The following is a 13,403-nucleotide window of genomic DNA, read 5'->3' as shown; positions in this document are numbered from 1 at the left end:
GGACAGGCTCATTCACAGAAACATCGTCCTCGTTGACAAAAGCCACATAAAATGATTCAGGGAAACATTTTATTCACAATTCATAAAATTCATAAAAATTCATTTCACTCAGCCAACTCACTTGAATGGATCATTTGAATGTAGAATATGTACAGTGTTGGTTTGGCATCCGACCTCCTCACTGCCCACAAGGAAACACTGAACTCAGCACAGCAGAGAGAGAGGGGAGCCACACTGAAAGCTCTCATATGAGCTGTGTTTTATATTCATATTTATAATTTATAAAGTAATCTAGCTGTATGAATCAGGTTCAGATAAAATACAATTGCAGGCACAGTGGAGGAAAACAAGACCATAAGGAACAACTGAGTAACAATTGGCCATTTTAATTTTAAATTTATCACACAAAATTGAATTTGATTAAACTGAAAGGGAATTATATTTCACAACTACAGTTCTACTCCTATATGCAGAAGGGATGTTGAGAGATCAGATTTAAGGAAAATATTAACTTGTTAATTTGTTTCATATTTCCCTCTTCTGTGTTTTATTTGAAGATATATTTGTGGTTTTAAGAACCAAAAACCATCTCAATGTAGTTTTACATCTCCTCTCTCAGGCTTCTCTTTGGAGCTCGAGTAACAACAGGTCAGTGAGCCAATCAGAAGAGAGGAGGCTCTCAGCCTCTCTTCTGATTGGCTCACTATTTTCTGAGTGATCCAATAAAAATATAGCAGATTTCAAGTAAACACTCAAAGAAACCAAATCCTGCAAGGTTGGATGGTGGGTCCAGGTGGGCGGGGCTTGGGGCATGGATGAGAGCGGTGACTGCTTTGTTGTGACATCACAAAGTTACAGAAGTCCTGACGGCTGGTTTTAAGGCTCAGTTTCTGAATACAGGTTGTGTGCATTTCTCTGTGGACTGAGGCTTTGATACTTTCACAGTATTAATATAGAACCTAGACCTGCTTTATAATCAAACAACACATAGACATCTACCTTTATACTATATGGACCTTTAAATAAGTCAAACTTGAAAATTGAAAAGAGGAGCTGAGGTTGCACTGGAGCAATTTGGACAATTCAGTGATGTACAGACAGCAGCGCCTTTAGTTCAGTATGTAAGCGTTGCAACGTCTTTGCACTCAGCTTTAACAGCAACTCTGCTGGACCCTGTAAAACAAGACTGATGATGCGATGTACTCAAACTCGTGCTGTTGGTTACAATATGGAAATTACATATGTTACTTATGTTACATTTACTGCAGGCACTTCTGACCAAAGCAAAGTCATTGATGCCAGTGGCTTAGCAGCTTAGCCACTGCCTATGTACAGCACAGTACGTGACTTTCATATTCTTAAGCTTTGAACAGACTGTGTGTCAGAGATGAGCAGACAGAGGCACTGTAGTCACCAGTGAAGCGCTCTCTGTTCATCCAGTGAAGATTATGATTCAGTACGGTCAGTTCAACATGAGAGTTTGGAATAAAAGATTTGTTCATGTATGTACTGAACCATTAGACAATGTAGCGAAGCCAGGGAGTAGGCACACATATTAACTATAGGTGGTATAAATGAAGATAATGATTCATCCACACAAGGTGAAAATGTTTCAGCCAGTTGCCCTGATTTTTTTTCTCTCCACCAGAGCAAAGTAATAGAAAGAACTGGAGATCCAGGTTCAGTCTTGAGCTCAGTCCAGGTTGACATATGCTTCTGTACAGTAACCCTGACGCTTCATTTCATCCGTGTAATCCGTCACATATATAACAGAAAACACTTTCAATAATCATCGTGAAACATTCTGTAGCACGGGTCAGATTCGTACAAATGAAATAAATATTTTCATCAGGATGGGGGACAATTATTTCAGTACCTTCAACACCATGGACGCCGTGAACGCAGCCTTTTCGTTACCAGGTACCTCATAAAGGAAGGAGAAAGTCTCGTGCAGCTCTTCAGAGGAGACGGACCCTGCAGCATGACAGCTAACTGTTAGCATAGTGGCAGCTCAGAAGGAGCCACCCAGCCCTACCTATGACTGGTAGGCTAGCAACAGCCTTGACAACAACAGGTGTGTGGTTTGATTGACACACATATTCAGTGTTGAATGGTGCTGTTTATTTTTTTATATGGGGTTATAGGGAACAATAAGTGGGACGGAACATGATAAATATTTATGTAAGCGCTGAAAACATTATTGTTTTTATTGTTTATAACATTATTATCATTTTAATTGTCATGGAAACCGGGACATTTTTAGTGTTTAACAGATATTTGTCACCCAGCTCTAAACCGGGACAATGTTTGACAAACCTGGACATCTGGTCACTGTACCTTGAAATATCTGCAGTGGAGCACACACATGGGATTATGGGTATTTCTACATTCCTCCACTGGTCTGGGTTAAGCGTTTTTATCCACCTGTAGCTCGTGGAGGTCTTCGGAAGAGGAAGCAGAACAGCTCGGTAGAAAATGCAGGACGCTATAGCGACAAATGGAGAGATGGAAAAAAGACTGAACATTATGATATGATCACAACAGTAGCATTATTACAAATATATGACTTCATTCTGGTAACTTTCTTGGTCCGGACTAATTTCGGAGACTGTTTGAGTTTTTGCTGTGACCCACCTGAAGACGACAAACCAGACCAGAAGCTGCTCCACTCAGGAAGCTGTAGGTGTTAAAATCTCTGCGCTCCAACCGTTTACCTGAGCGGAGGCCGCGCTCAGCGCTCGGCTCAGTGTTGAATCAATCATTATCCACATATCTGAGGGCAAGGAGAAGGGCTCTCTCTGTGTGACACCTCACATCAGTGTGAATCTACATATGATGTCAGGTAAGGGTCATCAGTGGACTCAGAGTTAGGATATAAAGAGAGTGTGGTCACTGCGGCTCTGCTTAGATACAAACAGTGATAGTGCTGGATTTCACAGCTGTCTCATCTGAATGCAACTGAATACAACAGGGAGCAGCTAATATACAACCTGTAATTGAAAGGGTTAAACGCAGGATGAGAAAGGCAGATGAAAATAACGAATCAGTTCATTTGGTCTGTGTGAAACCTAAATGTTCCAGAGTTTTCGTCGGCGCACTTTGCCATTGATTGACGCAGCCTTGGAGCTCTGAATGGGATCAGAAACCTTTTTCCAGCAGAGCTATTACTCATGCACATTATTTTAAAAGGAGAGCTGATGATTCACTCGGCCTTTCCTTCATGAGCCGGTATCAAACAGAAACAGCAGATGGAAACTTTGTTACCAAAGGAAGTGATTTACAAGTGACTACATATGTGCAGCGGTGAATCAAACAGCTCCAAAAGTCAAGGACTCCCACTCAGGTAGATGATGAGATGTCGTGCGTAGGAAAATATTGAAGCCAATAGAAAAGAAGTAGAGTCACACGCTCTCCATCAGTGTCTCTCAGAACTTTTTTATTTCCCATGCATAGTTTGGACAAGAGTGTAGTGGAACTGAAATGAAATTAAAAAATATGGAAATAAAAGTTTTGACACTCAATGAGATTTTCCTCCATTGTGGACATCATCTGAGAAATCATCAACAAAACATATTTAAAACTAAAAAGGAATAAAAAGTTTTAGCGAGGGTTAAAATTCAGAAAGTTCTTCAAGGTACAACAACGTCCTTCAAGGTAGAACAACGATGCATTTTGGATGGGGAAAAGTGCTGTATAACATAAATACATTACAAAGAAAACTAGAAACTAAAACATTCAGCACATTTTTATACAACAGTGCAATAAAACAGGGAGAAGTTCGAAGGGGGATTTTCCAGCACTCAATTTGTGACAAGTTGATGTGACTTTTCTCCTGCTTCTCTCTCCGTTTAAGAGCCGGGAGAGATGGACCAGCACAATTGTAAACACTTAGCAGTAAGATGAGTCTGGTACATCGCTGCTCCAAACCACAGAAGAGCAGAAAATCTACCAGGAGTTTTAAATTCTGTTAAGAAATCCTGTACTTTTACATTTAGTTTCCAGTTTGGGGGAATGGAGCATTAATCAGTTAGTGAGGAGTTTCTGATGACATGTCAAATGGGGACAGGTGGTGTCAGAACTGTACAGCAGATACCTTTGATAAAATAATGTGATCACTTATGCACTGGAGGATGGAAACTGCAGAGAGAGAACGCAACTGTCCATATCTCGGGTTTGTTAGGCAGAGTAGCACTGAAGCACCTGGAATTATGAAAATCCCCCCAATACATATATATATATAAATATATATATATATATAAATATATATATGTCAACTGATACAGCTTTAACAGGTGGAATTATGTTCCTCCCAACCACTCCTGACAAGAGGTGTGAGGACTATGATTCGGGGCATGTGTGGGTCCTTCAGTGCTCCTGCTGAAGAGACGGGTTCAGATCTGTCCTGTGGTTGTAGGTTGTAGGTTGTAGGTACAGTTAGGCTGATATTATCATCTTATCAGAAATGCCTAGGAGCAGCTGGTCCGTGTCTTCCACTGCTGATCACAGCAATCCCTTCAGTGTGAGAGGATAGGCCTCAGAATCTGCAGTTAAACTTTCACAGCTGATTTCACGGCTAATACTATTTAATAAGTTTGGAGTTTTAGTGTCTCATGAAGATCCCAATGCTGTGCACTTTAACAAAGAGTCAAATCCTGAGGGAAATGTTCATTCTTGAGAATTTGTGGGAGGAAAATGACCAAATTTGTAACAAATTTGCAATACTGGCTTCAATTTTCAATTCAAAATAAAGTCTGGGCCTTTAAAAATGAAGAGCTTTACATTTTACATTTTTCCATCACTGTTGGAGAAATAAATGATTTCACAGTTCTAGCTAACACTGTATTGCAACTCCAAAAGCAGCATGGGAAAATGTGGCGTAAACTGTATATGTGGGTGTGTGTGTGTGTGTGTGTGTGTGTGTTTGTGAGTGTGAGTGTGTGTGCATGAGTGAGAGAACAACAAAGTGAAAGAGGAAGAGGACAGCCTCTCTACCACACACACCATGGGCCACAACGAGTGGTTATTACACGTGCTTACTCTACTGAGTGAGATGTGACTATTCCCTGCTACGCCTTCATCGCCGGACAGAAATACAATCATTAAACAGAAAGACAACATCTTTTAAGATGCGTGTTGGATACCAAAGCCTTGAAATGTTTTGTGTATCACTTCATATACATCTGAAATGGCAGTTTGCAACAAAAGAATGTAAAGCTTGTGTGTCCTTAAAGGTCATTACTTTGCATTGTATGGAGGTTAAACTAAGGATAGACTTCTGATTGAAAGTGTGTATTTTGTTTACCCTAAAATGTGGGGTGTGAATGCAACAGTATCAGCAGCTTCATGTTTCTGACGTGTGAAGCTGTAAGTGAAGCCGCTCTGATCTAATCGTGTTGCTAATCAGCGATCAGGTACAGGAGGAGGGGATAAAAATAAAGAAGCCGCTGGTTTTCAGACCTCACCATCAATTAAAGACTACAACTAAACAGAACAACAAAATGCTAACGTGATAACAAAGTTCAGTGTGATCCGAGTGATTACTGTGAGAAGATATTACATATCTACATATAGAAAATACACTTCAACACAGCCAGATCCAAACGGTTCCTTCCAACAGTATGAAAAATATACAAATAAAAAATACAAATACTCTCAGACACTAGGTAGGTAGTTTTCTGTTGACATGAAATCAGTGAGGACTAAAAGATAAATATTTCACATTTTTTTTCTCCCTTGCATTTTAAAGAGAAAATAAAAATTTGTGTGTATGAAAGAAAAAGGAAAAAAAACTGTCCATTTTTTTTGAAATATCATCCTTCAGTAATTAGTAACATTGTGATAACACATCTGTTTTTCAGCTAAAAACACTTTAGCTTCTCTAGTAAGCAAAAAAGAGCCAGTGTTGAAACCAAAAGCATTATAGAATTCTTTTTTTCAGACATCATACACTATGCACAGATAATAAAAAAATTAACAATGATCAAGTCTTTTCCACGTGAGAGGAACGACGCCTCCTGCGCTCAGCTCTGGAGCATCGAGGGCTCAGGAAAAGACGGTAGATTCGTTATAATCAGCGCCGTCGCCGCTGCGTGATCATCAGTCAGAAACGCCTCCAACAGTCAGAATCTAATTACTACCATTATAAACTCAGTCCAACAGAGAGAGAGAAAAGAGGTTTGCTGAAATACATATTTTAACGTCCCACAATGCAACATACTGAGAGGCCCGGGAGTGGTGGATGTTGAACTGGGTATGAAAACAGACGTTGATCTAGGGGACGAGGGCACGCCAGTGTGGACAGGTAGCATCCAGCTCAGCTCTTAGTGTACTACAAACTTTGACCCATGTAAGGAGGAATATCAGTCACTGTATGTTGGTAACACCACCTGCTCTGGAGCAGCTGGGCATCAGGTCCTGCCAGGTGAGTAACAGTCATTCATTGTCATTCATAGTTGTGCCAGTGGAGCGCCGCTCTGGCACAAAAGGGACATCGGAGCTTCTCGGAACTTAGTAAAGGAGAAGCCTCCAGTCAGAAAGATAAAAGAAGGGGAAGAGTAAGAGGAGGAAGGTGATTACTCAGCTCACTTGACGTGTTCGGCACTGTGGGAAGAGCAGTAGTATTTCTTATGAGCTATGAACGTGGAGAGGCTGCTGAACTTGATGTTGCACAGCCGACAGAAGCGAGAGTTACCGTTCTGGACCGGGGAGATCACTGTGGTTTTAGGACCAGGGACGGGGGCAGGGGCGGGCTGCGGCGTGGGGACGGGATTGGAGGCCACAGTCGCGGCGACCTTGTCTGGATGGTGTGACGATCCCACCGTCTCCCCTAGGACCTCAGGCACAGGTGACAAAGTCATAGAGGGAGCCCTTGGGGGTGACACAGGCAGAGGTGAGCCGGCTGAAGGTGATCCAACCCGAGGTGAAGGGCTGCCGTTTACCACAGGGGAGGCAGGAGAAGAGGTTCCACTCCTGGCCTGCCCGTTGATGCTGTCTCTGTGGACTTGGGACAGCGGTCGGGGCTGGCTGTTTGGGCTCGTGGAGGTGGTGGCAGCAGCTCCGTCTCTGGGACTAAGGCTGGGGCTGCGGCTGACAGCGCTGCCTGGCTGGGGCGGGGCCTCCTGGGGCGGCTGAATGCTTACGACAAGGCTGTGGGTCGTCCTGAAGTGCTCCATCAGGTCACAGGCGATAGGCCTGTTGGGGCAGTACGGGCAGACCACCTGAGGGGAACCAGCACCCGTGCCTTTGGCTCCAGCTCCCGGGGTGGCTGCGAGTGTGGTGGTGGTATGGGGGGGAGATGTGGCATCAGAGGCGGGTAAGGCAGAGGGATGAGGACTGGGCGATGCGCCTCGAGTCTGGGCAGCCCACTCAGCAGGGAGAGCTTTCGCCTCCACAGGGTGCAGGAGGTCCGGGCGCTCCTGCTGGGGCCTGCTCTTGGGAGAGGTAGAGGCTGATCTCTTGAGCCTGTGAAGCTGCTCCATGGTGTGGGGCTGGAGTGTGGTGGCGGGGCAATAGTAGGTTTTATGAGCCAGGTAGTTCTCGATGCTGTTGAAGCTGATGCTGCAGGCGGTGCACTTGTGATAGTCTGTAAGCGGCAGGGCCGGGAGAATACTGTTACTGCTGTGCCGGGGAACGTCTCTCAGACGGGGCCTCTTGCTCAGGTCGATGGGGCCGTCTCCTTCAGGGCTGGAGCCTCCCGCCGCGTTGGGAGAAACCTCTTGCTTCACTGCCAAGCCGAGAACAGAGGGAGATGGGGCGGAGGCGGCAGCAGTGGCGGCGGCGGCTGCGGCGGCTGCAGCAGCAGCGTTGGCTAAGGCTTCAGTTCTGGCCATGTGGATCTCGTACATCTTCTTCCGCTTGCGTGTGCGTATGGGCTGGGGGAGGAAGGCTGCTGTGGTGGTTGCCTTGGCCATGTGTACGGCCCGTTGGTTGGATGGGTCATGGCGTGACGCGCAGTAGAAGCGTTTGTGAACAGTGTAGTTGTCGTGACGGCTGAAGCGGATGTTGCAGGCCTCGCAGAAGGTTCTGTTGGGATCATCCTCTAGGTCCTCGGCAGAACCACTTGCAGGACTCTGGCTACCTTCGCTCGCCCTTCCCCCTCCACCCCCTCCTCCCACACTTGCACCTCCGCCTTCCCCTTCAGAAGACGATGATATTCCCTCCCTCCCCACCGGGGTTTCTGTCCTCGCCTCCACCACTCTCCTGGAGTCTGTTGCTCCACCCCCAGCAGGAGAGTCAGAGTCAGCGGGGGAGGCAGAGGCTGCTCTACTCGCCGCTCCACCCTGAGGAGAAGCAGACGAGCCAGGTGCCCCAGTGGAGGGCGCCGTGGCTGGGGCTGCGTCCCTCGTCGATCCAGGGCCTGAAGCTGAGGTTGCACCGTCTGCTTGGTGCCTGCTGGAGCAGTACAGCCTCTTATGTGCATAGAAGTTGTTGATGTTGTTGAAGGTGATGTCGCACTCGAAGCAGGTGGCTCCTTTGTGAGGCGGGGTGGCTGCGGCTGCGGGTGCAGTCGGTCCAGCGGGGAAGAAGGCTGCTGGGTTGTTCTGAGGAACCGTCTGACCCTGCTTCAGACGGCTGTGGACCATCTCTGACATTTTAGCCAGTATCTCTGAGGCCTGAGGCAAAATGGCTGCTTCAGGGTTAAACATGTACTGGGGCAGGAACATCGCTCCTCCTGGAAGAACTGACTCTGTCCCGCCCACATGGGCGGGGCTAGAACCAGGGGTGGGACTAGTCGGTTCTGCCTTTACAGTTGTGGTGGCTGGACTCTTTGAAGAGTCTGATGACTGTCTGGATGATGTGGAAGTTTGTGCCTCCTTTGTCTTCCTTCTTGCCTCTTGATCTCCCTCCTCTCCACCAATCTCCTCCTCCTCCTCTTCCTCCTCCTCCTCCTCCTCCTCCTCTCCGTCCTCCTTAATCTCCATTTTCTGCTCCTCTATCTCAGAGTCTGAATGCGGCTCCTCTTTGATCTTCAGGTCGGTGGTGGGGGCATCAGGAGGACTGTAGTCTCGGGGTGTGGCTGAGCCGCCGTTTGCGCCCGGGCTGGACGAGTCTGGCTTCGGGACACAGGCGAGGGGCTCCCTCTCGTGCGGAGAGAGCTGGAGCTGGGGACCGTCAACTAACGATGGGGTCATTTGACGGGGGGTGGAGCTCCTTTCGGCTGGGACCCTCACCTCCAGGTGGGTTCGTACGTGCTGCTGAAGCTGGGCAGGGGAGTCCGAGTTGTGACCGCACACTTGACACTTCAGCACCACACCGGAGTCTCCTGGACTGAGACCTGGCAAAAAGAGAGCCAAGGTTAGTGAACTATAAAGCTGAGCAGACACCTGTGACCTGAAACAACACCCATAACAATCAGCTGTACTGAGAGCAGAACCAATAGCGTCGGAGCTTACCGATACTACAGCCTTTAAAAATGTAGCCCGAGGGCCCGTTTAACACCAGGCTTCAGTACCCCACCCTATCCACAATGTGCAGCTCACACTGAACCTGAGCATGGAGCCCCTGTTGGATTTGTTCAGTGACTATTCCAATAAAGTTTACTCAGATAAGTTGGCTGGGTCCTCAGTGTTGACAAAAAGTATTGTGAGCATAAAGATGGAAGACGCAGACAGAGACTGCTGTGATATAATACTGGAGAACAAACTACAGTTCATGCCCAACATGTAAAATACAACTTCAATAATATGAAAAGAAAACAGAGGGGAACATTTTAAAACAACATTAACATATACTAATAATTACAATAATAATAACTATTGTTTAAATATGGTTGGCATACATTTATTTCAAATATATTTTATTAATTGTCAACATAGCCTACATGTAATATACTGTATGATATGCTGGTGAGAGCTGTCTATATAAGGAATCACCACAGTCCTCTCTGGTTTACGTCTCTTTCCAACCACGCCCGGAGGAAGTTGGTGGTTGAAAGCTGTCTGTGTTTTACTCCCTTTTCTTTTGGATTTTTTTGTTACATATTTTACTGTAATATGCCCTAACAATAAAGGCATTCAAACTATATCCTTGGCCCAGTAGCTTCCCTTTGTCTAAATTAATATAAATAAACCATTTCAACTTCAGGAGCCCCTTGCATTTACCTGGAGAGCACTTTATAATATTAAAACAAACTCTGAAGTTCATGACGGATCTTTTGTCAGCAGCCAGGGGGGAAATCAAACTGCCATCCAAAATTTCTGACATGCCAGATATCCATCCAATCATCCTGGAGCCAGATCGTTCATCTTTGAGGTGATTAATCGGGTGCCATGACTCTCCCTCAAACTGCACGTCAAACCACAACCAATCTGGCAGAAAAAGAAACTGCCGATTTCTAAACTTAGTCATGGGCTAAAATAGGACTGCCTGACTCAGTATCTTACATTTGAATTGACTTAAATGGCAGCATTCTGAACAATATGTCTGGTCCAGACTGATACTGTAAAAATGGGAATGGGGCAGCCCGTTGATGAGACTTGAACAGCAGTCTTGATGTTGAATATCATCTGTGAAGATGACGGTGTGACCTACCAGTGGACAGGGGCAGCTTGGGAAGCCCCGGCCCCGGGGAGTAGACCTCACTGCGAGAGCCGGGCTGGCAAACCATGTGGCTAGTGACCAGATGGCTGTAGAGGATGTCCCTGGTGGTGGAGACGAAGCCACAGCCGTGACACAAGCCGTTCAGTGTGTCCGTGTGGACCTTTAGGTGGCGCTCACAGTTTGCTTTAGTGGTGAAGGCGGACAGACAGATGAGACAGACAAATGGACGTTCACCTGTGGAAGGACAGAGAGGGACAATGAAGGAAGTGGTTATACCAGAGGAGCTAATCAAGTGGCTGATGAAGCCACTGTGGTCATGTATCTACAAATCAGACCCCAATGTTCCCACCCACAGTACATATTTATCTTGCTCTCACCACTGTGTGTGCGCATGTGGATCTCTAGAGAGCTGGCGCTGGGGCAGCTCTTGTTGCACTGCGGGAAGGGGCAGATGCGCTCATTGGGGTAGGACTCCTTGGGTTTGTCCTGTGGTGGGGACGAGGCTGCGGCCGGCTGCTTCTGACGGCTGGCGCAGTAGTACATGAGGTGGGCCTGCAGGTTCCTCTCACTACGGTACCAGATCCCACAGTCCTTGCAGGGGAAAATGTCCTCTGATAACCAGCAGACACACAAAGTGTGTTAGTCGACTGAACAGAAACACAACAAAGCAGTATGGGTTGAGCAACTTGATGAAGATGTAAAAAAAACACTGTGGTAAACCAAAGACAAAAAAGGGGGAAGCTGGGGTTTACACAAACTAATCATTTAGATATTTCCTTTAAGTGATCACACACGTGCACATAAATAAAAGGGAAATGTTTTAAGGATTCAGGTGTGCTTACCCTATTGTGTTTCAAGTAACTTGATAAAAATCACTACTGATCAGAATTAGAGACAGTTTGGCAAAGTGTGGATGCTCAACTTTGACTACCGCAGGTGCAAAATTTCATCAAATTTTAATCTAATTGTCTTTACTAGTCTAAATGTGTTTTCAGAAGTTGCTCAACATCTCTAATAGATTGAGTAAGCATTCATGTTCGCCACACACACACACACACACACACACACACACACACACACACACACACATACACACACACAATTGCGATGAGTATCCAAGGCAACAGGACACAAAGGCAATAATTATTATACATCTCACCATTTAGAGTTATTTTTTCCCATCTGGGAATGTGTATTCATATGGATTGATTACCAATAGTTACAGTGTTTGCGTTTGTGTTTATGGGCATCAGCCACAGAATTAGCACACGACCAAGCTGATAGAAAACTTTGAGGAGAAATGCTCTGCCCTATGTTAAAGAGCTGCAGTGCCATCTTGTGGTCAAAGAAAACATTACAAGCTTAAGACAACTGGTACCAGTCGATATAACAGTGTTTAGAGAAACAAGGCTGGATAAAAGCTGTAAAGGCAGAAAAGATAAAAAATATGTACAGCATAATTGAAAGGAACACTGTACTGGATGTGATACTACAGGCCATATATCTAATTTTGTTGTACATATTTAAGCTCCATATTTTATACTTTCTCTGTGTTTTATTTGAAGTGTTGATCCTTAAGAAGATATATTTGTGGTTTTAAGAACTAAAAACCATCTCAATGTAGTTTTACATCTCCTCTCTCAGGCTTCTCTCTGGAGCTCTAGTAGCAACAGGTCAGTGAGCCAATCAGAAGAGAGGAGGCTCTGATTCTCTCTTCTGATTGGCTGACTGTTTTCTGAGTGATCCAATATGAATATAGCAGATTTTAGGTAAACACTCAGAGAAATCGAATCCTGCATGGTTGGATGGTGGGTCCAGGTGGGCGGGGCTTGGGGCATAGCTGAGAGTGGTGACTGCTTTGTTGTGACATCACAAAGTTACAGAAGTCCTGACGGCTGGTTTTAAGGCTCAGTTTCTGAATACAGGCTGTGAGCATTTCTCTGTGGACTGAGGCTTTGATACTTTCACAGTGTTAATATAGAACCTAGACCTGATTTATAATCAAACAACACATTGACATCTACCTTTAGACTATATGGACCTTTAAATAGATAATCTTTAAGAATGATCTTCCCTGCATTTCTAACAAACTTTACACCATAAAGATTATTTCAATTAAAAACCATTAGACTCCAATCAACAACTCTGTCAACCAAAATTGAATCTACTTGAAAATATACACTTAATTGTACAAACTAAAAATCAACTCAAATTCCAATAAACAGAAACACTATTTTCATGCCTTAAACACAACACTCACTATTGACCACAGCAGTAGCCAAGATGGCGGCCATGCCAGCTTGCTGTGGGAGGAGCTGAATGTCTGAGCGCAACGCTGCCGGGTACGGAGGCTCCTCCTTCACCGCAGGCTGCTTCTGGGTGACGAGGCTGAGCGGAGGAGAGAGCTGGGCCCGCGGGGAGGAGGAGGAGCCTGGAGGAGGTGACAGGGAGGCCAAGAGCCTTTCACCAGCTGCAAGCTCTCCGGTCACCTTACAGAACAACTCATCACCTGAAACCAAACAGACTCTGGTCACAAAACAGAACTTTTTCTTTATCTAGGAAAACAAATAAAAGTCATCTTTAGTTTGGAAAGATATGGTGACATAGAACTTTTCTTAATCATACAAGTTTTAAATATGCTCAACCTGAAACAACCTCAAACACAAATACACTGCACATCACAAAGAGCCACACTGGTGTCACATGAAAAACTCACCTTGGCTGTAGATGGTACAGTTGGCAGCTGAGGGGTCAGAGGTCAGAGGGAGTCGACTAATCCAACAGTTCGGATCTTCACACACAAGAGTCAACTTAGAGTTCTGCACACAAACACAGAGAGAGAGAAGGAGATGAGGAGTGAACAC

General features: G+C 45.3%; 1 protein-coding gene across 1 annotated transcript in view; it reads right to left on the bottom strand.

Moving 5' to 3' along the window:
• Nucleotides 1-3,415: 3,415 nt before the first annotated feature.
• zfpm1 (zinc finger protein, FOG family member 1) overlaps nt 3,416-13,403 on the bottom strand; it is a 111,604-nt gene continuing 101,616 nt past the window's right edge. Inside the window, exons 5-9 of the mRNA XM_056386897.1 lie at nt 13,256-13,358; nt 12,800-13,048; nt 10,917-11,150; nt 10,531-10,773; nt 3,416-9,274 (exon numbers count right to left, since the gene is read on the bottom strand). Of these exons, the coding sequence (XP_056242872.1) occupies nt 6,582-9,274; nt 10,531-10,773; nt 10,917-11,150; nt 12,800-13,048; nt 13,256-13,358 (3,522 nt within the window). The 3' untranslated portion in view covers nt 3,416-6,581. The remainder of the gene's footprint in view (nt 9,275-10,530; nt 10,774-10,916; nt 11,151-12,799; nt 13,049-13,255; nt 13,359-13,403) is intronic.

This window comes from Seriola aureovittata, chromosome 10 (assembly GCF_021018895.1).
Source record: "Seriola aureovittata isolate HTS-2021-v1 ecotype China chromosome 10, ASM2101889v1, whole genome shotgun sequence".
Classification (NCBI taxonomy): domain Eukaryota; kingdom Metazoa; phylum Chordata; class Actinopteri; order Carangiformes; family Carangidae; genus Seriola; species Seriola aureovittata.
The sequence above is the reverse complement of the archived record's forward strand: the minus strand, read 5'-3'. Positions and strand labels throughout refer to the sequence as shown.